Here is a 26881-nt window from a genome sequence, read left to right on the forward strand (position 1 = left end):
CAGCCTTTCCATCCGGTCTGGCAGAGATGACTTCTATTCTCCAGCCCCGAGAATGTAAAGTGACCAAAAAGCCCCAAAAGACCTACGGATTCTACCTGCGCATTGAGAAAGACACAGCAGGGCATCTCATCCGGAACGTGGAGAAGAACAGTCCAGCTGAAAAGGCTGGTTTGAAGGATGGAGACAGAGTCCTCAGGGTTAACGGTGTGTTTGTAGACAAGGAGGAACATGCACAGGTATGTCTGTCTAATCTGGGGCCCACACCACTCCCTCACCACTATGTGAAGTTTTCTCTTCCAGTTTTTATGGCATCTTCAGCTAGGAAATCCAAGAGCTGAGTCAACCGCTCTGAGTAACTCCCTGCATCATTCATTACCCACCATGGGCACAAAATGTCTTTGAGGTGCCTCCACCCACAATACATACATAAGCGGAGGGATGAGACAACAGAAACAGCAGCCAGTGCAACCCTTGCTGGGGCGAGCTCTTAGTTCAATCACTCCAGCCTCTGCTTGCCATTTTCCTTTGTCCACTACAGGTGGTGGAGATTGTCAAAAATAGCGGGAATTCTGTTGTACTGCTTGTTCTGGATGATGTATCCTATCACAAGGCAGAAAAGGAGGGAGTGAACCTGGAAGAGCTGGGTCAAAAGGTGTCGACAGGACAGCAGCAGGAGCAGCAGTCCCCCCTGCCCACGGCCAACGGAGCAATCGCTGCAGTTCCACAGCCCCGGCTCTGCTACCTCGTGAAGGAGGAGAAAGGCTACGGCTTCTCTCTGAAAAGTACAGGAGGTGAGAGCCTGGGGAAGAGCCGTGGTGCGTAGACACACACGTGCCTGCACACACACACACGGCAGCAGGGACAGAGGCAACCACGGTTAACACACGGGGGCCAGTGGAGACACACAAACTGCTCTTACTGATGGAAAGAAAACCAAGAAGCAGAAAGAGGAATTCAGATGCATCTCTAGTCCATTTCTGTTCAGCGTACACAGTGCATGGTTCTCTGAGGACAATTCCTATGAGGACAATTCCTATAGGGTAGGGAAAAGCTGAAAAAAATATCTAAAAAGAATAAGCTATTTTCTGCTTGTTATTTAAGCCTCCTTACCAAAACCAAATTCATAGTCCCTGCTGAAATACCAGATACACCCTCACGATGCCACATCAAGTCCTGTTCCATTCCTCCAAATCACCTCAGGAATCAGCACACAAGGTTCTAGACAGCTGTAATAAACACTTTCCCTGATTTGTAAGTTATTTTATTTAGAAAGTAAGGGATTTTGAACCTCTTTCCACATATGCCTGTCTTCCAAGGCCAGTCAACAGAATAGGGAAGTCTTCTGGAAAGCATCACCTCTAAAGAGGGTATTTTGGAACGCAATATAACTGAACGACCAAACATGGAAGCCTTCCAAACCAGGAAACTATGAAATTTATAAAACAATAAAAGCGGCTCCTCACTTCAAACTGCGGTGGGGGTACACGTGTGTCAGAAACCAAAGCCCTTTCAGCTATCTTAACCAGCCCCTTTGGCACTCCTGGTAAAGAAATACACGATTGCTTGAGTTGCACATGGTGAACAAATTCCTCCCACCCCCACAGAAGTGATTCTTCCAGGAGAGAATTAAGTGAGAGCGGTGTGTCTGTGTGGAAGGTTTGTAATGCCACTGTAATATCACATCAGCAGAGTCCAAGAATCTTTAAGGACGTCAGTGCTGAGTTTCCTTAACCATGAAATCCAGGTCTAATTCAGTGACTTACCCCGTGTAATAAGTTTTCATTCATTTTAGGACAGAAAGGGTTGTTCATAGTAGACCTTGCACCACAAGGAGCAGCCGCAAAGGCCGGTGTCCAAAACAACGATCGCCTGATTGAAATCAATGGAAAAAATGTGGAAAATGACACCCATAAGGAAGCGGTGGAAAAGGTATTTGTTTGTATACTGATTCATCTTCTGTCCTGGCCCACTTTCACAGCAACCCACCAGGGTTACTGAGGAGGCAGGTCTGGCTGATTTGAATGCTTCACAGTAAATCTTGGAAGCTACTGTCCGTGTATCCTCACCACGGCAGAGCACCCCTCTGCTTTGTCAAGCAGCCTCTTGAACTGACTCTGAATGAGTACTACCATCAAGACAGGCCAAAGAATTTTAAATAACAGAAGTATACTGCTGCCAGGAACCCTATTAAATAAATCATGCTCTGTTCCTAGAAGACCTGGAAATACTCCTAATGGTAAGAGGACAAGTGATCAAATGTGGTTTTCAGGGTAGGAAGAGGGGTAACTCTCTGATGACACAGCACAGAAGAGGGAAAAATCATGATTTTAGACAGTAGTTCCTTTCTCCCGTTAAGAAGCCCAAAACTAATGAAAATTGCTGTGCAAGTGATTTACCTGGCCTCAGCTGCAAAGAATGTTGCTAATGAGGCTTCCAGCTTTCCACTATTGGCACTGCTAAAATGCAGCTGGAGCAGAAGAGACTTTAGAGAGCCAAGAGACAGGCAGTACATGCTCTGCAGTCCAGCATCACAATTCAGTGCACACTAACTACAGAGCCACGCAACACCTGTGTTTTGTTAAGCTACTAGAACAGCAGCAGCAGCGTGATGCTGGTTAAGATGAGTAAAAAAGCGCATCCATTAGACAAGAAATGAATAAGAGAAGGGTGGACTTAGAGAGGCTGAACAGGAAAACAAACCCCAACCCTCAGAATCAGCAATAGCGATGGAAGAGCACCAAGGGAGACAGAAACTTGACTCTTGTCACTGAAATCTATAATAGTGGTACTGATGGCATGGTATGTCTATACTGTAGAGGTTCACATCCAGATAAGCCAAGCGCTATCTACTGAGGCTCACTGGATTCTACTGGAACCCTATGCCACCCTCATGGCACCCTACAGCTAATGAAATCTAGAAAACTTCCTCATACGTATGCTGCATCTTACATGCCTGAGATCTTGTCATGGTCCAAATTTCTGACAGGAGAGGGGGAAAAAAAAAAGAAAAAAAATCAACTTACAGTAGCATGGCCTACACCTTATGACTCATTCCTCAACAGCACCCACACACCACTATCAAAGTATCTACAATTCCCACATGTTGTTGAAGGGGTGACATCTGAGACTAATGTACTATCACAGGTGAGGAAGTCTGAAAATCATGTTATGTTTCTACTTTCAAATGAAGAAACGGACCGCTATTACACAAGCCAGAAGATGGTACTGAGCAAAGAGAGTGCCAGCCTACGATTGCTTCCCCTCAAACCACGACTTATTGAGATCCAGAAAGGAAAAAACGGTTATGGCTTTTATCTACGGATGGAACAAAATACTGGTGGTAAGAACCAAGTTCACACACAGACCATGACATTTGCAATAGTTTCTTCCTGTATAAGGTCTGCAGACCTCATTCTCTTTGGCTTCTTACTGGTCATCTAGGAGACGTCCTCTATAGACGTGTTGCAAACAGGGAAATGGTCTCAATCTGAAGTGCAGTTCTGACAATTAGCCTTTCCCGTGCATTCTAATGTCTTTAAACTAGCAAGCGTATGCCTTCACATCAGTCTTTTTCCCCTTCTGATCTCAGATCATGTCATCAAGGATGTTGATTCTGGAAGCCCAGCAGCCAAGGCGGGTCTCAAAGACAATGATATCTTGATAGCTGTCAATGGCGAGCAAGTGGATGGTGTGGACCATGAAAGCGTGGTGAGAAAAATTAAGCAGCCTGAGGCAATCACCACACTGTTGGTAGTGGATAAGGAGACTGATGCCATGTATAAACTGGTAAGAAAATGCAAACTACTGCTAATTGGTAATTTGTCATTACGAAGAGACATACGCAGCAATGGAACAGCCAGTCTGCTCTGATGGACACTGCTTCAACTTGCAGGAAATGTCCAAGATACAGCCACATTTCAGCAGCTCTCCTTGCACTTGTACAACAAGTCACTGAACACCCAAATTTTTGGCCTTTTCCAGATTTTTATAGGCACTAGTGGAACAATTCTAAATTTAAACATGCCACAACAAATGTTCTAAGTTTAAGACAGCAAATTCAGAGCTACACAGCTGTGTAACCATTTATGAACATTTCAAAGTTCCCTTCTCACATAGATCAACGCTGCGCTTTTCTACTCGGCCAGAAATTAATAGCAAATAGTTGTTCACTGCAGCTCAAGTCTGAGCCATTAAAAAGATTTCAGACTATGCTGAGCATGAAAGCCTAATACAGATTTCACAACCGAAGCATTTCTGTTAAAGTTCTATTTGTCACTCTTTTCAGGCTCAAATTTCCCCCTTCTCATACTACTACAAAGTACAAGATCCAACGCCAGCTAAAACGGAGGACAGAGCGGAGCTGCGCACAGAGCAGAGTGTGAACCACAAGCCAAGGATCTGCAAGATGGTGAAAGGGCCTTGTGGGTTTGGCTTCAGTTTAAACATGATCAAGAACAAACCTGGACTGTTCATCAGTGAGGTACTAACGTAGAATGAGGCACAAGGAAAAGCTCAAGCAGTCTGTTGGCCAGTTTCCTCCCTTCTGCCCTGCGAATACATTCCAGAAAAGCCACAAAAGCCAAGTTTCCTCTCCAGTGCTCTCAGATAAGACCTGTGCTTGATAAAGTCAGACTGACGTTGTAGGACCAAGATAAAAAATAAGCACCAGAAAACATTCCTTATTCTGTTAAGATACCTAGAGGGAAGGGGAATCCAGCTTTTGCATCATTATTTTATTCGTAAGGCTGGCATGCTAACATTTGTAATTTTCTTTTTCCCCCCCATTTACTGCAGAACATCCTAAATCTAAGAGACACCTTCACCCCCCTCTACCCACCTCCTCCGAATTCTACAGCTGGCAGAAGTCAAACCTTGACTGTCTCAAATTCTGTCTGTATCTTCAGCTTTCTCAAGCGGAGGGGTTCCACTCATTACTAAGAAATCCAGGAAATGTAGTAGTTAACTTTATGGGCAGGGACCTGCAAATAATAAGGAAATCTGTTTTCTACCCGTCTTCACGATTCTGCCGTGCCACATTTCTACAGTGAAAGCCTACCAAAGCCAAGACGCATTTTAGATCTCAAACTGATGGGTTCCATGTTTATTACGTCTAGGCCTATTGCCTCTCCCAATTCATTTCTGTCCCAGAAATCTCCCCCTCCCCATGCTTATCTGGCTGCCTTGTAAGGAAAGCAGTCCCACACTAGTCTGGCTAACCATCAGCTGCTAATGCATCTTTCCAAGTTTTATGCTAATATCCCAGTTCAAACTTCCCTTTGCAGGTACAGAACCGCGGGCCAGCTGACACAGCAGGTATAGAAAATAGTGACTTTCTGGTGGAAGTGAACGGGGTGAATGTGATCAGTGAATCCTACGACAAAGTGGTGGCAAGAATCCAAGACAGCGGTGACAGACTAACACTACTGGTGTGCAGCAAAGACGCTTACAATTACTTCCAGGGCCAGAACATTCCCATCACAGCCTCCATGGCGGATCCCATCCACGACACTGCTTATACAGAAAACCGTCTGTCAGAGCCAGAGGCAAACTCACCTGAACAGAGGGAAAGGGTGAGTAATACTGCATTAAATAGGCGTTGAGGGATCACCTAGGCGATAGGCACGTAACTTTTTGCAGCTAGTACATATTCCTGAGCTAGGATTTTTAACTTGAGCCCGGTTTTTACAAGTCAGTCTATGTTATTAAAAGGGAAGTTGCAGTCTGATTATCATAAACAACTCTTCCTTTCCCCACATGTAATACAGGTATCTTTAATGCGAGATTAAATCACAGAAAGGATGCACATACAAGAGATTTTACGGAACAAGAGAATCCAAATATGGTAATCCTTAATGCAGACGGGAAACAGGCAATACAATCCTGAAAGTACAGGGCAAAGTGCTTAAATACACCGAAAAGCGTAAACCACTTTGGGGAAATCGGGTGAAATATTTCAAAACAGATCGTTTTGTAGAACAATGAACAACTGACAGGTTATGATGACATTTTCTAGGAAATGTGCAGACTTGAAATTATTTTACTTCATGCCACCAGAAAGAACCCGAAGCGTGACAGAAGTCAGAAAAGCGGGAAGGTGTTTCTTCTTGAAACAGTAGTCATTTTGAATCCTCTGTGTAGTCAGCCTTAAAATATTTAAATGTTTCTGTTCTGATCATGCAAGAGACAGACAAGGAAGAATAAGACCAATCCTGTCTCCTATTCGTCACTAGCCTTGTCTGCAAATGTGCTGCTGCAAGTTTTTTCAAAAGTTTCTTAGTCACCAAGCTGCATTTTGCAGATCTGAAGTTAGCACCACTTTTGTGTGCAAATTCAGCTGGTATGGGAATTAAACAACAGGAAACATCTATTGAACAAATTTCTCTCTAAATGTATTTAACCAAAAAGCGCTTCAACAACAAAAATCACATTGGTTGGCTCATTCTGCCATCCAAACAAGTACATTAGTGCAGATGAAAACAGGAGTCCTTCATAACACTGCAGACTACCAAGCATGTTTACGAACTGAAAATAACCAGGATGTATTTGCTACTCTTCTGCAGGCAAGCTCATCCTCCTCTTCACAATCAGCTGCCTCTACAAAGGCAGACAGTGACAACAACGATGACACAAAGTTGTGAGGAGACAAACTGCGCCAAGAAAAGAAAAAGAAACCTTCCAAATCCTCTTTCTTCAATCATTCTTTGCTACTACGCCTCCCAGAACGTGACTATTCCTAGGAGTGCCATACCTGTAAAAGGACTGCAATCTCTTGCTGAAATGCAGCTGCATGAAATAACACCGCAGTGTAACTTGCATCCATTTAATACACTGCAATTGTACTTCACTGGCTTTCTGCCTCGTAAAGTGGGTAGTTAGTCACTTCTCTGAAGGCTTAAATAACTAGAAGTATATAACTCAGTATAGTGCAGCAGAAGGTGGAAACACTTTATAGATTTGTAAGCATCTTAAGACTTTTAAGGATAAACTCTTAATGAAGAGCAACTGATTTCTCCCATCCCCCAGAAGTCAGTTCTCCCCCTAATCCAGGTCCATCAATCTCTGCGGCGACTCTTCCATGCTACACACACAGCAGTACAACCGCTGTGAAACGGCACAAGCCAATGTATTCCGCATTACGCTCCTTTCTCCTGCTAACACTGCAGAAATTTCTTTCAAACATTAACTTCATAATTCATAACTCAAGACATTTAAGCACTGTTCTCTCTTCTCTTCATACAGTTGAGGATGATGGTAGCTAGAATAGCACACATAATTCAGTCATGCAGGTTTGTCTAAATGCAAGTTAACACCACATCGTCTTGAATGCAACATAAATGGCTCTTGTAATACTGCTGCTGTATACTTTGCCTCCTTGCTGTACACTGAAGACAACGCAGAAATAAATTGTTTAGAGTGGCTACTTTGCCCCTGCCCAGGTCTTACTCTTACCACCTATGATTTATGTTCCAGAACAATTTTGAAAACAAAGCCTAGAAGAGTGGCTATGGAAAGCTACAAGTTTAAGTCATATGAATAAAATTTACTTTTATGCCTTGAATGACATCAAGAAGGGGAAATGGGCTACTGTAGAAGAATACACATGGTGTAGGGAACACCGAATTTACAGCATATAAGGTAAACAAATTTATAACATATAACGTAAACAAGGCATGTCTGTGATCTTTGACTTCCCACTGAACTCTAGCAAAGAGGAATCCAAAACCTCGGTTCCATTCATGCAGGGAGAGAAAACAAAGCTGAGACTCAGCAACAGAAAGCTGATCTCCCAGCTCTTAATGACACTAGGTACTAGTGAAACACACCAGCATACACTCCAATACAGAAATGGAGTGAAATTCTCTTCACTTCTGCCAGGCAGCAAATCTTTGCCACTTCCTAGCTCACTTCCAACCAAATCTTTGGGGCTGACAAAAAAAACCAAACCTGTGATGCTTGCATGAGGTATTATGAAAGCTTATTTAATTCCAGATTCAAACATTCAGCTCCAGAATTGCCATCCTCTGAATCCCAATTATGAGTTGATTTTCAGAAGAAAAAAATCACATTTCCTTGGTGCCTTCCCTGAAGATGATGTTCTAACAGTAAGAGGTCTCACCTCAGACAACCCTGTATGCAAGTCCTGATGCCCCTAGATACCGGTGTACCAGGAGTGTCCTTATTCCTTGGCAATGAGCCATCTCATGTGCATCCCCTTCCCTTCAAGCTGTGGCACCTTAACAAAATGAGCCACAGAGCTTGATGATGACATGTGGAAGTTCAAAGAGTCAGTTACACTGCTAAAACACACAGAATAGTCCTGGCTCTCCAGGTTTTGCAGTCCACAGGAGTTGCAGCAGTGCAGTTGAAAGGGCAGAGAGCAGTGTACGACTGCAGTTCTCACTTAGAGGGCCATATGCTTTTCTGGGGCTTGTTTGTGTGCTAAATAGAGAAAGAGGATACTGGACAGTGCACTAACTAGGAATATCACATCAAACCAACGATGATAAAAATTGAACTGGAGCTCTCCCAGGACTTCCGTAATAATAGTGCGATACTCTAGAGGCATGCTCATCCGGATCAGGAGCACTGATGACACAAAGTACATACCCTGTAAATTAAAAAAGAGAAAGTAGTTATTGTTTCCCAATGGGCTGTGTGGCTAACATGGGTCAGCATACAAGGATTGTGTTACGTGTGTATGTACACACACACAAATATGTATGCATGCGTAAAGGTATATAAAGGTATAAAGGTGTGCCCATGGTTTCACATACCATTATCTGTGCTAAAAGCAGAACAATAACATTGGAGGACTTGCTGCTGGAAATGGCATAGAAGAACTAGACACAAACGAAAAAAAAAAGTAATGAAAATAAGCAGGCAGGTAAGTGTGCCTTAGGACAGCATGAAAGGTATATATGATTCAATACTTTTTCATTTTAAGAAAAAACAATTAAAAGCATACTTTCTGGAGGGGTGCCTGTACCCTACGTTCAGAAACCTGCAGTCTTAAACATGAATATCCCCAAGCCAGTGGTGTCCTGTGGTAGAAGTCATGGAACAATATGTATTGAAGTTTAAGCTTAGATACCAAAAGCCAGGTCAAGACAGTGAGTCACACGTCTTTCCAGTCCTACCAGCAGCTCAAATTAAACAATCTAAATTCTTTTAATCACCAACTCATCAACCTTACTAATAAGCTGTGCTACAGCATCATTTTGAACCCTTGCTTACATTTAACATCTCCTTTAACATCTGCATCTCTTCCCAACAGTAACAGAGACTGAGTGGGGAAATACATTGCAGAAAGCATTTTTCCTCCCTTCTTCCCTCTGGAAGTATTTATATTGAGATATTTAAAATATAAACTTTCAATACGTATTTATACAGCACCTACAAATAAGGATCTGATAACAGCCTTCCTAGTCCAGAGTCATGGCTCTTACCTTTGTAAGTGTGATTAACAATCCTCTGATAGAGGTAACAATGATTATTCCAACAAGAATAAAGGAAATGTGCTGAGACCAGAATTTTACCTGTATCAACAAGAAGAATACACTTAAATCTCTAATGCCAACCCTGTTTACACCACATTGTATAGCTGCCAGTTCTTCAGGGTCTTTGTATTTCCTAATTGCACAGATATCCGTTGTAGACAGGTTTGTATAACAGACATTTTCACAAATATACGAGCAATTGTTTACTCCAAACACACAAGAAAAACCCTGTATTCACAGGGATATATTTAAAAACCTGTAAATGACAGAACACCTACGTGCAAAAGCAGCCATAATTACTTTGTAGTTAAATTATTAATCTAAGAAAGTTGACTAACATGTTTCCATTTGCCCCAAACAAACAAGCAAATCACTGCCTCTCTGGCAAAAAGACCACATTACCATCCCAGCATAAAATCAGCATGAAAACAAAGTTCATGGTACGTTTTCCCTTCCTCCTCAATAAGTCAGAAGACAAAGACAAATTGTCAGGGCTCTATCACCCTCTCCCTATTTTATTTAGATAAGATAGGAACTGCTGAAAAGGCTATACAAACTAATGAAGTCTCACATCAAATTGGATTCCCAGGTAATTTACAGTGATCTCAATTCCTCTTGTGACTGGATCAGTCTTCCCCACACGGTCAAATACAATATTGATGGTTGCCTGCAAGAGAGAGTTTGGTTTACATTAAAAGAAGAAAACAAAAGCATACCTCACTGTTACACATGAGATGCACGCATGACTCTTACTTTGTGTCACCAAGGAAAGGGGCAGGGGGCAGTCGGATCATCTAAGAAGGTGCAAAATGCACACATGTAAGAATTGCTTGTCTCATGTTCTATACAAAATGATAGATCCAGAGCTTTACTTCAACCAAAGGCCAGTTTCTTTCAGAATTTCCAGAGGCAAGATTTTAAGGAAACTGGAGGATTACTTGATGAACTGCATGTATAGCATAATCTATGCAGGGTGCAACATTTCCATATGTCCACATAAACCACAACAAAATATTTACATACCATGAAGATTTTCCAGACACAATAGATGGAGAAAAAATAACCCAAAAAATTGAAGTATTTTCCCTGAAAAGTTTTGGAGTATTCTATTCTCTCCTGGAAATACAAAAGGAGGGAGGGGGAACAGAACACAAAAAAAATAGTAATTTATCACTTCCATAATCACCCACAACACAAAATTTTAACGGAGCATCCATAGTAGCAAACACAGCTTTATCCTTCTATACCTCTTAACTCAGATGTTCCTAAAACATCTTTTTCTAATTTGAAAGTTTCAGAATGGATTTAGGGACATGGGGCATACTCCAGTATGTGTCTGAACTGGAAGGAAACTGCCATCTAGACCCCAAATTAAAGAAAGAGGACCTCACTCCACTGCATCACAACATTTCAACATTTACCTACTGAACACTTTTCAACTTCTTGTAAAATACGTTCTCTTTCAAACTACTCTGGCCTCCCAACACCCATCTGGGTATGTATGTACCTTTGTTGCATGCAAGTCAGCAGTTTCCAGAAAAAGCTGCCGACTCAGCTCTTCTAGGGCATCCACTTCTTGCTGGATAAGGGACAGATCTAGCAAACCAGCACAGTCAAGGCTAGAATACGTCACAAATTCTTAACTAAAACCAAAACACTCCCTACCTTCAGCCCAAGGGCCACATCTAAGGATTTAACCACTTTTTTGATCTACATCAGGTTTTTGATTCAGTCTTGATGGTCCTTGTTGATACCGCACCCAAAGAAATCTCAAGGATACCTATATTGCACACTACTCCTTTTCAAGAAGGTAGGAAGTATACACAGTGTTTAAACAGTCATGCAACAAGCTCTTTATTCCTCTGCCTGGGGAACACATCGTAGAATAGAATCAGAGCTCTCCTCTCCAAGATTGCTGCTCTACCTTGATCAGTGGCCCTTGTCACTGAAGTGCATCTCACAAAACTGCTGAGTAACCGCTCCAAGAGATTTGCGATTATTACAAAAAGCCTTTTCAAACAGCCAAATTCTGATTTTAACAGCTAGTGGGAAAGGAGAGGAAGAAGGGTCCTCAGTCTTAAATATGCAAACTGCACACTTTAGGTAGTCTGGCAGAAATTATTGGTAGGCAACCGTAGTTAGAGAAATACAGATCCTTGCAATTCCCAACAGGTTCCCTCTACCGCTTTCACACAGGCAGAACAACTTCTGCTCACGTTTCTGCTGCTATAGCACCAGTGGCCAACCTGTATCATGAGAACAATTTATTTGGTCCACAAGTTGCTTCCTGCCCTTCTTTTTCTCACAGCTGTCCAACATGGCCAGAAAGCCAACTACAGGCTAGGTAAATTGTTCCAGCACGTCAGCAAACCCCAGTGTTTTGCTCAAGTACGTCACAGGTTCTCCATCCTGGAAGAGCATACGTCAAGTTATGAGAAGACATGAAGGTCAATCACATGAGCAGAGGATACATCAGATCAGAAATTTGCCTCCCACATCAGTGCCTCTGCAATGTGACACCACAAAGACGATCAGAGGGCTGGAGCACCTCCCCTAGAAAGACAGGCTGAAAGAGTTGGGTTGTTCAGTCTGGAGAAGAGAAGGCACCAGGGAGATATCAGAGCAGCCTTCCAGTATTTAAAGGAGGCCTACATGAAATCTGGAGAGGGATCTTTTACAAGGGCAGGTAGTGACAGGCCAAGAGATAACAGCTTTGAATTTAAAGAGGATAGATTTAGATTAGATATAAGGAAGAAGCTCTTCACAGTGAGGTCGGTGAGGCACTGGAACACACTGCCCCGAAAGGCTGTGGACACCCCATCCCTGGAAATGTTCAAAGTGAGGTTGGATGGAGCTTTGAGCAACCCGGTCTAGTGGAAGGTGTCCCTGCCCATGGCAGGGGAGTTGGAACTAGATGATCTTTAAGGTCCCTTCCAACCCAAACCATAAGCGTGCCCATCTGTCTTGCAATCTGCTGTACACCTCACCCATGGTGATGCAGCAGCACGTTTACAGGGCAGGACAGCAGGAGCACACAACTCCCGACTGTGTCACAGTAAAACTATGCGTCCAACCCCTGGGAAAAAGGTCAGACAGGACAGTGCTAGAAAGCAAACTTCCCAGGAGGCATTAAGCCTTTTGTTCTGACTGCCGAAACACGTTGAAACATGAATGCTTTGTAACTGGCCCAACTAACACTCTTCTCTTCAAAACAGAAGAAAGCTGGAGCCACCTCCTGATGCAGGTGCCAGCATGCAGATGAAGGATACTTTCACTGCCTGCAACAGATGTTGTAACACTTTTTATCATTCCCCAGAAGCCAGTGGGTTTGTTATGCACTTCTCCTCTCTGGAACATTGTCCTATGAGCCACTGCTATCCTGAAAGAACAGAAAACACAAGTCCTTAGGAATAAAGTATTTTTATAAAAAATCCAAACAAAAATCCTCAAAAAAAACCCAAAGCCCAGTTCCTTAGAAGACACCATTAAACTAAATTAACTGCAAACAGATGCCCCCCCTTGTTTTTTTCCTCTAAGCACCAATCTTGCTTCCTAACATTATCTTGATTAGCTCTGGAGTAGAGCCCAGACCTAATCAAGTGAGATTCAGTAAGACACTTCCCAAGACTTCCATTCAGGATCCTGCTTCAACCCTTAAAGGGATTTAAACCCAATTAAAAATAAAAATTTAAATGGATTTTTCAGGCATACAATTAGTCGCTTTCCTTTCCTCAAACATGTGACTGTTCATGTGCTATCTCAAGTTCAGGACTCGGAAGATTTCTCATGCTCCCCCTCTCCCCTTGAACACCTTCTTCCTTATCACTGCACATCCGCCTCCTCCACAGAACTGTGAGTGCTGGATGGTATGCAGCAGCACTCTCTGATATGCTGTCACTCACTACTGGGCTGCATGACAAGCTGTTATGAAGCTGAAACACATAAATCCATTATTGGACTGAACTACTGGATGCTTCAGGCAATCTGAACGTGACTCCTAAAGCTAATTCCAACACTACAGCAGCAGCTGCATATTGTCGCTCACACTCCCACGTGCACCACAATATAATCCCCATGAGCAGTGCTGGCTTCTGGCCTCATTCCCTCACATTTCTCCCCATTGAAATTTGCGAGCCAGTTATCCACTCCTAAGCTGAAAACTATTCATAAGATTGTCAAGGTGATCCATGATTTGACAGTGTTTAGGCCCTTTCTTGGGGGGCTGCAGCCAGCATTGCTACATGTGGCACGGAGCTCTCTTCGAGGTTGTTGATAAGCAGTGTAACGGCGGGGGGGGAGAAGAAAATAAAAAATCACTCCTTTGTATCCAGCAAATGAAATACCCTCGGGGCACCCCACATAACATATAAAACTACATATGGTCACAAACTACAAATAACAGGTATCTTGGAATGATTCAATTCATCCTGATAGCTGTCAATACAAGAACTGCATTTCTAATCCTTGCTTTCTTCCCAGTACCTGATTCACATGTTCCATCCCAAACGATCCAGAGCACTGCAGCAAAAATGCAGCTATATCAAGGTGAAGTGCAAAGCTATAAGTATGCAAAGGCAAATCTTTTTTGAGAGGTGACAGGGATCTCTGTACCCACTGAGTAGTCAGGAGCAATGGAGACCTCACAGAAAGGATCCACAGGCAAAACCCACACACTCTGCCTGTGTAGATATGTGATACATCTACATCAAGATAAGCTACTTTGACTCTAACATGAAGCAAAATGAAGCAACGGTGCAACAGAATCTAGGCATTTCAGATCTGAGGATTAGTCAACGTCATACCTGCAAGGATGAGTATAAAGAACCTGCCAACTTTAGAGGCAAGTTGCCACAAGGCTTCAACTGATTACACTCAGTAATTCCTGTGCAAAAAGCATCGGGGAAAACAACTTGCAACAACTCTCTCCTACTGACAAGGAAGGCAGTATGATAAGGGTTGGTATGAGAAGATATGTCAAGATCAGCGAAGAAAACAAAAAACCTTTATGTTCTATTGCCTTATAACCCTTGTATGCATTGGTAAGTTCTGAGATATCAGCAGTACGTACGGAAAAGGTAGCCAGCAAGTAACTGACAATTTATGGACTACATTTACCATACACTGTAAAACACTGCTATTCCCGCTTGTTCTGCCAAATAGTTTGGATTGATTTGTATCCATCTAAATGCAAACTTTTTAAGCTCTGCTTTATACGAGCAAATAGTCCAATTATGCAAGCCACTACTCCCTGTCAAAGCAAAAAAAGAATAAAAACTCCAGAATGCAAGCTCCTGCTATTTCTTGCACATTTCTGAGACTACATAGTTTTGGAGTGGTTTTGGTTTGTTGGGGTTTTTTTTTGTTGTTGTTTTTTAAACACCAATACAGGAACTTCAGTATAATTCCCCAGGGATTAACACACTTTACCTGGCACTTCATAATGCTTAGAAAGTTGCCATATTCAGAAGATCTCCTGGTTATAGGAAGGTAAGAAAGTGCTTCTCAGTTGCAAGTCCCAGAAATTATTAATTTTACCTCAACATCACTCTCCCTGGACCAGAGGTCCAAAAACGTACAAAAAGAACACAGATGCAGAACTACACAGTATCTTTTAGCTTCCAAAGTACTGGCTCCTTAATTGACTGCTCCTAGTCGATTAAATCAATTAAAACTGAGTAATTAAATTCTCTCACTACTAGCCATCTCACACAAACACAAAGACTGAGTTAAAATTTGTTCACCACTTAACATTTAAAAAGCAGAAGAAAAAAGTTATGCTTTAACTACTCTTTCATATGCTAATACTGATCAGCAGATACACACACTGGTGACTAATTCAGCAAGGTTAGACTACCTAAAAGCTCCCTTGTCATACATTAAAAGCTTCCATTAAAACATCAGTGCACCAAAAGTAAAGTCTGTGGGCCTCTTGTGATAATTCAGTGTCAGACAGTCAAACCTTGAAGTGACTATAGTAATTGTATTTATTCCGCTCAATTAGTAAGGCATGCAATATGTAATTTCTAAGAGCAGACAAAAATCTGTTCGGTGTAAATGAAATTACATTGTTTCCAAAAGTAGCTTTTTTCACTTGTGGTACATGGAATAAGTTAAACCAACAAAAGCTGAGTTTTGACAGCAAGCTTGTGCACTAAACTATAAGTCACATTAGCGAGGTTTTGCAATTTTGCAAAACTAATGTCAACCTTGTCATTTGCAAGAACAGAGCTGTGTCCACACCAACTCACTAGCCCGCTTCAGCTTTGACCAGGAAACACCAGATCCACAAAGCAGGAGCACGCTCAGTATGTACGAACCAATTTCTGTACTGAAACTGCCAGAAAGAGAGCCAGCTGCAGTGGCTGAAGGATCACTTATCAGGAGAGCAAGGTGACCATCTTACAGACTAGTCAAGCTCCCATCAGAGAGTTACAACTTGTCTTGGAAGCCTAACCTGTGCCGCTGCAGCAAGAAAGGGTACTATTTAGTGCATGTCTGGGAAAAATACCAAAGTTGTGTATCAGGCCAGAATGAAACACCACAAAGCTCAACACAATTCAGGCACCTGTTTCACAATCACATAGCCCTGAAACGACTAATAATTTTGGTAATTTCAAGAACCATCTTAAACCATAATCATCAAAAATCCTTGAAATAAATCATTCCATGCCACTGCTGCCTTCTTACCTTTTTTTCTTGCTAACAATCATGTCCATAGTCTGAAGGAGTCGTCGCTCCAAAGCCAGAATATCTGCATCTGTCACATTCCTACAAAATGAAGGTACGCAGTTAGGCCTACTATACCATTTCAGAGGAAATATGCACATGCTCATAAAACAAAGAAGAGAGAAGCCTGTGTAAGGAGAATATGCTTCAGCAATGGAAATGGTTCTACCATGTAGTCATGGCAATAGCTAGATTCAGAAAAGTTACAAAAAACCTTAAATCAATGCTGCAGGAAAAGCAGAAGAATAATCTCAAAAAGGTGGACATAATATTTCACAAGGCTGCAGTTACCTGAGAAAGTAGGACATGTAAGTGTATGGACAGTTGACAGCCCCAAATCCTGACAGCAACGCCATCAGTGTCACCCCAATCACACCCACACGGCTGATGAGCTGTTCTATAGACAGGATTCCTGAGAGAGAAAAACCACAGCATTAGTAACCTCGGTCTCTTCACTCTGCTCTGCACTTGGTGCCTTCAAAATATAACACACATACAGAGCTGCTTAATGAATCTGACTGCCTTCCCACCGTTAATGGCCAGAGGTCATATGAAATACAGACAGGGAAAATGAAGAGAGGGGTAAAAAGTCTCCCTCAGAAAGCACGTTACCATGCTTAGAAACAGAGATGGGAAACTCTAGCTGTGAAAAAGCTCAAGACAGATCTGCAGAGGACGAACAGTCAATATTTTGGTTCTAAATACATAAAACATTAGTGATTGCACTTTGCTGAGGTGGGAACACAGATCATCCACCAGACACTGTAACGGAGGCATCTTCCACAAAGCCAATTCTGCAATAACCAGGATCAGTTACCCAACCAGTTAGTCCTGGCAAACTGTCCAAAAAATGGCTGACCCACAAACAGGAAGCCCTGTCCTGTCAACTGGCATTAGAAGGGACCCCTCCAGATCAGACACAATTTGTGCTGGTAGGACAGTGGAGTTATGACACTATGGGAAGCTTACGCTGCTCCTTGCTCTTCAGTATTCACCTTGTGGACACCAACACATTGCTGAGGTGACCACCAACAAGGCATTCCACCTGAGCACCAAACGGACTCCAAAACATACTACATAATACAGCATGAGCATCAAGTCTGTGCTGTAACCAACACCAAGCACCGAAGTTGCATTTATTCTTCTCAGCCATTAAACACAGATCTCAACCTGTCTTCTCAGAGTAGAGTGCCATGTGCTACTAAACACTTTTTAGGGAGCTAGTTATAGAGCAGCTGCCACACACAGCACATTTGGAGCTTACATGATTGCAAAGCTGAGATGGCCAAGCGCCAAGCCACATTTCATGCTTCAGAGAAGGGGAATAAATGTTGAAAACAAGGCAAAAAGACTTCACAAAGGGAGACTGAGACACCCAGTCATGTGCAGCTGCACAGAGATTTACACGAGCTACAGAACGTGCTACAATACACTGGCCTTTTGCCCCACACACTGTCAGACAGCAGCAGTTAAAACGGATCTGCCTTCAAAATGACATGACATTCCACCGGTTAAAGCAGTGCTTCGCCGTAACACTCAGAGCAACCCTACTCTTGTGATCAGGTCAGATAAAACGAATGTTTTATCAACTCAGACAAAGGTAAGACTTTTATTAGAATACAAGTGTGTGACTGAGTAAGGCTTCCTTCTACTATGAGCTCCTAAATTCAGGTCTATAAAAGAAGCTGCAGACTAAGCAGGGCTCCTGACTCGGAGCCCTTGACGGATGGCGCATTTCCCAGCTGCAGCACACTGCCATCACCATCCCCAGGCGAGGCACTCCCTGGCACAGGATGCCAGCGCAGGTACTGGAAAGGGCCACACTGGTCAGCACAATTCCCCAGCTGCAGCACAGCACCGTGCAGGCAGGTGAGCAGGGTGGGGGCACACTGACAAAGACACTAAAGGTAATGTACTGCAGTATGAGGGGCTCATTAAGTATGGCCTCCTGTCACATCTCCCTCCACAATATGATCCCTCCTGTTTGAATTGGGCCACCGCCACATGATAAAGCCCTGCAGCAGCCTTGTCCATATATGCAGGGCAGTAGCACCGCAGCAGTACAGCAGGGAAAAAAAAAACCTAGAATCCTTTGCTCTAACCTTACACCTACACCTGGTAGGATAAGGCACTGTACAAATGTTAAGTGGAGTATCATCCTGTTAAAAATCAGGAGTTAAAAATAGAAAACACCCCATTACCAGTTCTGGAAATCTGCAGTTGTTACACAGCTTCACAGAACCTTTCCAGTGATCTGAAGAGGATTAATTAAACCCCATGGCCAAGTTCCCATTAAGTTATTATATTCTGCCAACTCGAGCACATTCTGCAACCCGAAGTGGATACCTGGTTTTCTTGGCAATAAAACACTAAGCAGAGGGATCTGCGGTGTATATTAGCTGCTGTATTTCAGTGGCAAAAGACACAGTTACAAAACACAGATACACACTTTCTCTTAGGAAGGTTTCAGGCTCAGATGAAAGCATAAGCAGACCCTACAGCAGCTGGTATCTGTCAATTTTTCTCTTACAGATTAGTACAGAGTAAAATAGCTCCCTGGCGAACAGAAAGATTAAGCCGACCATTATCTATGCAGACAGACATATTCACCACTTTGAGTGAAACTGACTGAATTTCATCTGTTTGAGAACAAGATACAAACAGTTTTCCAGTGCAGGGGATAAGGGCAACACAAGTTACACAGGAAACCCAGGTCACAAACAGTCTGGTTCTACAGTGTTAGAATCCTTTGGCTCAGTAGTTAGGCACACGCTAACCAGCTCTCTTGGACCCAAACTAGCCCAACTGCACCCAGTATCTTCACACTATAAATACTCTTGGTTTCATGACTGCAACGCAGAGATACCCAAGCTAATTCTGCACAGAAATAGCTCTGGCATCCAGCAGGACTTACCAACTCACACTCTGGTACCACGCAACTGTACTGCCTCTGGGCTCAGCTGTGTACAAAGCTGTACCGAAGCTAGCATGCGCTGCCAGACATGTTGCTGGCTACAGTCTATACAGGTCTGGTGTTCAGGCATCCTGCCATGTTTTGTCAACTGGACAGCCACTTATGCTAAACTGGTCTGATTTCAGTGACAAGAAACAATATTCTGACTGAAAAAGGTCAGATTAAGGCTTGGTTGTCAATTCTTTTCCTAAATAAATTAGCTTTAGCTGCCACAAAAAACATAAACAAATGAACAAAAAATTGTGATCAGCTTTTTGTGGAGATGCAGTTTTTGTGTTCTCAGAAAGAATACTGTGTTCTTACATAGTCTAGGTTCAGTTAGCACTCATTCACTTTGGTAAAATTTTCCTGTGATACTGGAAGAAAACTAATACAAGTAATTCAGATGTATCCACCCATTTCTGTTAGTCTGACAACCCTCAGATGGCAAATTTCAAAGCTGAGCAGACCCTCAGTTGCAAGAACTGCTTTCTACAGTCCCAAACGTATAGCTGAGATATTAATAGCTCCAAGACAGAAGTGAGATAATAAAGCCTGTTTTCAGGAGGGAAGGAATCAGCAAAAATATGAAACTCACCATGTTTTGGGCTGAGGATAGGAAATGGATCCCCCAACTTCCAGAAGAAATACATGAATGTCAACCACAGAACACACGCAAAAAGCAGTTTCTGTCTGTGCACTAGTGGAGAGGAAAAAAACCCAGTATTTTAAAGACATTCTTTCTTTAGGGCTTCTTCTAGCTTGCATGATCGCTATATTGGTCCAAAGGTTGTTCTGAGCACAGGTGGCCAAGAGATGCTACAGCTAGCCGTACGCACCACTTCACTTCTTACCAGCCGTTTGAGACAACCATTGGCAAGAGCTAATGCCGCAACGCACCACTTTGGCTTTTCCCCATGGATGGATGAAGAGGGCTGCACTATGAACAGGGGATCACTTAGCTGTGGTCTCTCTCACGTGACTCTGAACATGAAACTGGAAAACTTCATCTTTGTGCCAAAACTACATGTTTAATACTCCCAGCCTACATGCCTAAGCCTAATACAAAAGAGCGATGAATGTCAACAGCTCAAGGGTAAGTGTCCATTAGTGCATGGAAGAGCCCTCATCCAGCCAATGGTAAGCAAAAAAAAGCAGAAGTAACTTATTGAGCTTTCATGCCTCAAGAGTGATGTATTGAGCTTCTCTGCCTCACTTTGTTTACCCTCTAGCAGAACAACACAGCCTTGCCAAGGGTTCCAGGGTTGGGCTGCAAGCTTAAAATTGTAAAGGCACTAATTTCAGTAACATTACTCTAAAGTGCTCAACTTTGTCGAAACCCATAAAGAAAAGCTACATTTATTGGGGTCAGGTAAAGTATCTCCTAACTGCTCAATAAAGAGTTCCTGCTAATGCATTAAGTTCCAAACAGAAGTTATCTAGCCAGGACAAAGCCAGAGGAAGGAGGGAGCTACAGTGATAGTGTCCAACACATCTGTCTCTCAGAAAAGTTATTTCTCATTTGTATGCATAGTCTCAAGTTAGCAGCCCCACTGCCATAAACCAAGTACTCACATAATCTGATATTGCTCACAACAAAGTAACCGATGTAGAAGGGTACCATGAAGACTAGGATGAGCAAAATGACACACAGGTTCAGCTTCCAGTGAAAATATCGAGAGCTAAAATAAAGCCAAAATACTGTTAGCACACTATCACAATACAACAAATTTCTCAAAGACAATCGCACTTCAGTGTAATCCTTTCAACCACATCAAGCATTAGATAATATTGGCTTAGCACATAGAATATTCTGGATTTTGTTTGTTGTTTGGGTTGGGGAGGGGGTTGGTTTGTTTGGGGTGGGGGGGTGGGGGGGGGTGTTTTGTTTTTTAATACAGAGCTCAAGAATGTGTATTTCAAAATTAACAACTACCCAGAAAAACACACTGGGCTATTTTATCAAATCCTGCATTTTCTATGGTGACTAATGCCGGTTGCAGCATGATTCATTTGATTACTGCTCATCCAGTTGAACAGTAAATCAAAACTAAGTATAAGCAGTAATTAATTTTGTAATGAGTGGCTGAGTCAAGAAAGAGTTAATTCCAATTGAAAAGATTAAAACCATTTAATGGTCATAATTCAACATGTATTACCTCAAAGTCAGTTGTCTCATCTGCAAGACACTGCAAAGCAAGAATTTAGAAATACACATATATCTCAAAATGATCAATACTCCTCTGACCAAAGGAGATTAGTCAAATGCAGATGAGAGTCATCTTGGCTGAACTGATTTTTCACTTAGCTTGAATAGAAAAGTATATGTCCTGTTCCCAATATTAACTCATATCCTCTTTATGACTTGGGGAAGGAGAAATTTGAGGATCCTTGTCACTTTTTCCTAGCTAATTCAGAGGTCAACATTTTGATCTATATGGACATCCAGCCCTTTACTGAAGCTTATCAAAGCTTTCCCCTCAGTGATCTCTCTGGCTGCAAGCTCTACAGATTAATAACATACACTCAGAACTAACGTTACCTTTCATCAGTTTTGTACTTCTTGCCTTTCAACTCCTTCGGCTGGTCTCTTATACTAGTATGATGAGAGAGACTAAATATGAAACTCAGCTAACCTCTACATGCTACTGTTCTGTCTTCTCTTTCCTACTGACTTCTGAACTAGATGGTTTTTAACATCCCCTTTATGCAGAAGTCCCCATCCTATGTCAAAGGAGGACGCACCTTTGATTCACAAATACCGTATTGTTACAAAAATAGTTTTCACTTCACATCTTATTCACTGCCCTGACCACCACAGAAAACCTAGTGCTTCTATTTTCCATAGTTCTTAACATCTGAAAAGCGCTCTTCAGCATGATCCGAAACTTTAAAATACTCCCATTATAAAAAAAGGTTTCTTTTAACTTCACAAATGGAGAAAGTCAAAGATAAGCCCTTGCCCTAAGGACCTAGGCCACACTAATAGCAATTACATGGCAAGTCAGAAGCTTATGGCTTCTACTCTCATGTTCTCTCAAATAAACAAATGTTGCTGCTCAAACATCTTCATTGAGTTCTTGATTATTTTCTCACAAGATTTCCCCAGTCCGAGACTAATCCATTAATTTAGAAGTCAGACTCAAGATGCAACAGAACACAAGGCAAGGCTGGTCCTCCAGTGAGCTCCCACACTTACCTGCTGTTCAGCACTCCCAAAATCTCAAAGATGATGAGTTCAAACATGGTACAAGAGAAGGCAAAAGTCACAGAGAAGATCACCTGGACCACATACTGTCGTACCTGCAATGGAGAAAGCAAGCCAGACATCAGGCATTTACATTCCTAGAATGGTATCCTGATACCCCTCCACTAAGAAAAACAAATTATAAACTATGATGGCTGGGTCTCTTGCTTCAGGGCACTTTGCCCTTTATCTAAACAGGAAGAAATCAACAGCCGGTTAGAAACCACAGGGAAAACTCCTAAGTTCTCAGCATTACACCGATTGCAGCTATTGGCATATTTAATGCAGATGCCTTGCACAGAAGGGATGTCAAGCATGCAGTGTTCTATGTCAACTTGACTAATGATAGACCCTTGCTAACAGAGCTCTTGGATCTTAACCTTAGCTTTAAAACTAAGACCTACTCAGAAAAACTTCTGGGGTCTGAATTTGGCTCGCACTTAAGCCACCTCTGACTTAGACTATGTTCTCTCATACCCCTCTAAGTATAAGAGAATGCGGCAGTTTTACCCCATGCAATCCTCACAAACAACTCAGCCACAATGAACACACCTCACTGCGTCTGAAGTTAACCGCTGAATTTTGTCTCAAAAATTACATAAGGCAGGCTTGCTCAAGTGAAGGGGAAAACTATTACCACTGCACCTCCTCCCTATTTTTTTATTATTATATAACAATAGCCAATTTGGAAACTTTCACTGGTCCCAGAAGAACCCATTTCCTCAGATATCTAGGATACTTTCAAATAGAAGCACAAGAGGAAATTAAAAAGAAAGTAACTGTAGAGGTAATTTAAAATAAGGTGCGAGGGCTTAAAGAGAAGCAAAAGGCCAACTGCAGTTTTAAAAACATTTCTATAACTGGGAGTAATTTTTAACATACAGACTCGTAGTGAAAGGTCCCTTCTCACCTCATAATCCTTGAAGAGCTTACGCATGAAGAACAGCCACCCAAATCCAAAGAACAGCACCTGCAAAAGAGATGAAGCACTTAACATTTGTATCCAGCAGCTTGCAAAATATGAAGCTGCTTCACTACTGACTGTAGATGAAACAAATGGAAGCAAAAGAGCTAGGCCAAAGCACCTAAGATCCACAGAAGGTTAAAACTTGCCATGGTACCATGGAGAGAAGACTATTTTAAATATTCAAGTGTAGCAGCCACAGAAGGCTATGACCTTACAGAAGATCCAGTCAAGACAGCCCAGTTCTGTGTTCCCAAGTTCTCAAAACTCCTCAGTTCCTGGCCTGCCCGAATCCTTTGCACTGTTGTTTCTTGTTTCACTCTCCTAACCTACAGGTTTAAAGCTTATCCTTTTTACAGGAATCATAGTAACGAAGGCAAAGTAAACACCTGAATGTCCACAACATATACATCTTCTAGGGATGAGTAAATTTTATAAAAACATCTGCCGTTTCTTTAAGACTAGAAGGGCATTTGATTTTTATGGAGAGGTCTTTACACTAAATCTGGTTACACACAGACACAATGTGGGTGAAAGGTGTTAAAAACACCTCTAAGGTAGGGAAAAGGTAGTGTTGAATGCCTCAAGCCACAAGCTGGAGTTGTAGAAAGCCACACGGACAAGGTAGGTGAAGCAGGATGAGTCAAAAATGCTTTGCATTTCAATAGTTCTCAAGAGCACTGTACAAAATTTAGTTAAGTTTCAACACAAATCTGAAGAGACAAACTTAGTATCACACCTATTTTGCTGGTGACTTAAATGAAATAAATACAAATTAAGCAATGTAGTCAAAACTGTAATTACCCATCTTCAGACAGTAAAAGGAGGCTGTGTTATCAGGCCTTCCACGGGTAGCCCTCTCTATTCCTCAGAAGACTGAAAATGAATACAATGATTTAAAAGAACCCAAGCAAAAAAAGAGCTCAGAGGATATTAAATACATTTTATAACGTTAGCTTTGACCAAGGCAAAGACAAAAATCAGTATATGCCAGAATGCATAGGACAAAGACAGTATTTCTTCTCATTGCACATGGAAAAAGTCAGAGCATTCTGTCCCTCTGTGGAGAGAGGAAACTTTCAAAGACAAAAATGCAGGAACCATTGTGGAAGATTCCACTGTGCATCAGGAGTAACTGGATCCCAACAGTGGCAAAGGTAACAGACTAACATGATTTACAGATGAGGAATACCTGGAATGCTGGGCAAGGAAGATCAAACATACTTGTCTTGAAAGAAGAACTGAAATAAGAATGAGGTCTAGTGATCGGTAACAACCGGCAAAACTTGTTTGAGAAGGACTTCAGACTTTAAAGTAACTGACAGCAAAAAGAAAAAGGTAAGATATTCCATAAGCCTCCTATCTACAGGTCGTAAGTTAAAATAGCATGATAAGCAAGTGGTATTTACATAAAGTAACTCCACATTTAACAGCAGGAAGGATGAAAAAGGTACCAAGACAAATGTTTCAAAAAAAATAAGAAAATAAGAGAGAAGGACATAAGCAAACCTGATAACAACAGAGGAAATTATATATGAAGATTAGATTTCCCTTGTGTTAGGGACTATACAAAAGCACAGAAAGACATTATCTTAACAGTTGACACTCTAAAATACTGCAGGTGAATGTGACATGTTAAGTCAGAAGGTTCTTGAGCCTTTGACAATTACATGCTGCAATTTAAATAGCTAACAATGCTTTTGAAGATGATGAGAAGACGAAAAGCTGCCAGCAGCCAAAGAAAAGCAATTAAGACAAGTTAGATCTTAGAATGCAAAGCAAATAATGGGAAAGTTTTTGTTCTGGGTGAATTGTTAACAGTATCAAAGCTACAGTCAAGCAGCTGACAGTGAAAAAGCAAGTTAGACACAAAAATCAAAGCATTATCAAGTAGAAGATCATACTTCTGAGAAACAGCCAAAAGCTGTCCTGAAAACTCTCAGGAAAACTACAGTTGTGCATTAAAGTCTATGTAAGAGAAGCAACTGCTGTTGAACGGGGAAAGGTTCCCTTTCCTCAGCTCATTTTCCTTCACTGCAGAACAAAAAGTTCACACCAGCTCAGAAGCTTATCGGATCCCTCTGTGATCTACTCAAACTCATTTAAGGAAATATTGGAAGGAGCACAAATAAGAGAGCATGCCTGTGCAGCAGTGTGAAAGTGAAGAGGGAGCAGAACCCTCCCCTTTTGGCAGAAGCAAATAGTTGGACCATCTCAGTTGCCAGAGGGGCAGACAGGAAGAAAAAAAGATTTAGATTCTTACCGAGGAGGAAGCAGGCTAGCAAGCAGGAGAGGAAGGTCAAAGACAACACAATAGATAAATTATTAACAAAGGAGGCTAACGGAGGCAGCATTTCCTCCCATAAAACAAGAGGACAGTTTCAACTGTGTCAAAACCACAACCTACTTCATAATGATAAAGACAGCATGCCAGGAAAAGGGTTAAAGGCCTCCTAGGTGAATTCTGCTGGCATAAAACAAAGACTAACTGAAAGATGACTTCGACAGCCAGCAGAAAGCAGAAGCTGAAGAAGTTTCTGAATCACAGGCGGATCAACAGAGAAGGAGGTATTTAAAATAAAATAGTGGCGTGTCTTTAAATTCCTTAAAGCAGATCATGAAACATCTTCCAAAGCTGTTAAAGAAGCAAACTCCTCTGGGGCAAAGCAAGGGTAGAAGACACAAATAGGGCATAAGGGACTATTTCAGTTGGGAGGGACTTAGAACGATCAGCTGGCCCAACTGCCCACGATTAGCCTTCCAGGGGAATATCAGAAATAAATTAATAGAAAACAGCAAGATGAACTTCCCTGTCTGTCCCGCCTAAGAAAATTTAATTTACAAAAGCGATGCCGTATTACAAGAAAAGTTCCGTTCCCTACAGCCTTATTTACTGAATCTTTTCAGTACGCGTCACAGACTCGCCAACGTCCGTGAGCAGCAGCCACGGCCACACGCCGGGCAGCGGCCCGGGGCCGCGCACCGGCACCGCGCACCCCTCCCGCAGCGGCCGCCGGGCGACACGAAGGGCGGGCACGACGTGCCGGCCCCGCACCCCCAGGCTGGCAGCCGCCAGGGCTTTTTCCACCCCCGCTGCCGAGCAGCGGCCGCCGAACGCATTCAGGCGCGGGGGCCGGGCCGGCGGGGCGAGCGCCTCAGGGAGCCGGCGGACCCTTCCCGCCACCGCCGCGCCCCGCCGTTCCCTCAGCCCGGCAGCTGCGCACGCGCGCCCGCAGGCCCCGCCCCGACGCCCTCGCAGCGGCCGCTTCCGGAGGGACGGCGGGTGGCCCAAGCGGCGGAGAGACCCCACCTGGCCCCCGCCTCCCCTCTCCGGGCCCGGGGGTTGGGGGGGACACGCCGCGCGGCGCAGCAGCGGGGTACCTGCGAGGTGACCATGATGCTGGAGTCGATGAGGAAGCTCATGGCGGCGCCCACCCGCCACGGCCGCCGCCCGCCCCGCTTCCGGCCCCGCGCCGGCGGCCGCAGTGCGCAGG

At 42.8% G+C, this 26881-nt stretch overlaps 2 protein-coding genes across 4 annotated transcripts; one reads left to right on the forward strand and one right to left on the reverse strand.

The window, feature by feature from the left end:
- PDZK1 (PDZ domain containing 1) lies at positions 1–8342 on the forward strand. The gene is made up of 8 exons (XM_037377984.1): positions 1–236; positions 539–791; positions 1793–1929; positions 3145–3340; positions 3590–3786; positions 4286–4480; positions 5283–5570; positions 6561–8342. The coding sequence occupies exons 1-8, from the start codon at positions 27–29 to the stop codon at positions 6636–6638; spliced, it is 1554 nt and encodes a 517-aa protein (XP_037233881.1). The 5' UTR covers positions 1–26; the 3' UTR covers positions 6639–8342.
- GPR89B (G protein-coupled receptor 89B) lies at positions 5756–26881 on the reverse strand. Of its 3 annotated transcripts, none has more exons than XM_037377985.1 (15): positions 26769–26881; positions 23334–23393; positions 22376–22479; positions 21336–21365; positions 20752–20858; positions 19775–19876; positions 16515–16635; positions 16185–16265; positions 12767–12876; positions 11005–11093; positions 10521–10613; positions 10069–10164; positions 9447–9536; positions 8775–8840; positions 5756–8608 (listed from the first exon to the last, which is right to left on the reverse strand). In XM_037377985.1, exons 1-15 carry the CDS (start codon positions 26808–26810, stop codon positions 8402–8404), a joined length of 1398 nt encoding a protein of 465 aa, XP_037233882.1. In that variant the 5' UTR covers positions 26811–26881; the 3' UTR covers positions 5756–8401. The 3 variants fall into 3 exon arrangements, with proteins under 3 accessions (XP_037233882.1, XP_037233884.1, XP_037233883.1); XM_037377987.1 differs by lacking the exon at positions 26769–26881 and adding an exon at positions 24192–24769; XM_037377986.1 differs by lacking the exon at positions 21336–21365.

This window comes from Falco rusticolus, chromosome 2, assembly GCF_015220075.1.
Source record: "Falco rusticolus isolate bFalRus1 chromosome 2, bFalRus1.pri, whole genome shotgun sequence".
Taxonomy (NCBI): Eukaryota; Metazoa; Chordata; class Aves; order Falconiformes; family Falconidae; genus Falco; species Falco rusticolus.

What these genes read in the sequence shown, in the direction of transcription:
- GPR89B (XM_037377985.1), bottom strand. Translation starts at nt 26,810, where the DNA reads ATGAGCTTCCTCATCGACTCCAGCATCATGGTCACCTCGCAG. An exon ending in TGTTAATCACACTTACAAAG is followed by an intron (nt 8,841 to 9,446) that starts GTAAGAGCCATG and finishes GTTTGTGTCTAG; the next exon opens with TTCTTCTATGCCATTTCCAG. An exon ending in TGCTTTTAGCACAGATAATG is followed by an intron (nt 8,609 to 8,774) that starts GTATGTGAAACC and finishes TTTAATTTACAG; the next exon opens with GGTATGTACTTTGTGTCATC.
- PDZK1 (XM_037377984.1), top strand. Translation starts at nt 27, where the DNA reads ATGACTTCTATTCTCCAGCCCCGAGAATGTAAAGTGACCAAAAAGCCC. An exon ending in ACAAGGAGGAACATGCACAG is followed by an intron (nt 237 to 538) that starts GTATGTCTGTCT and finishes TGTCCACTACAG; the next exon opens with GTGGTGGAGATTGTCAAAAA. An exon ending in CTGGACTGTTCATCAGTGAG is followed by an intron (nt 4,481 to 5,282) that starts GTACTAACGTAG and finishes TTCCCTTTGCAG; the next exon opens with GTACAGAACCGCGGGCCAGC.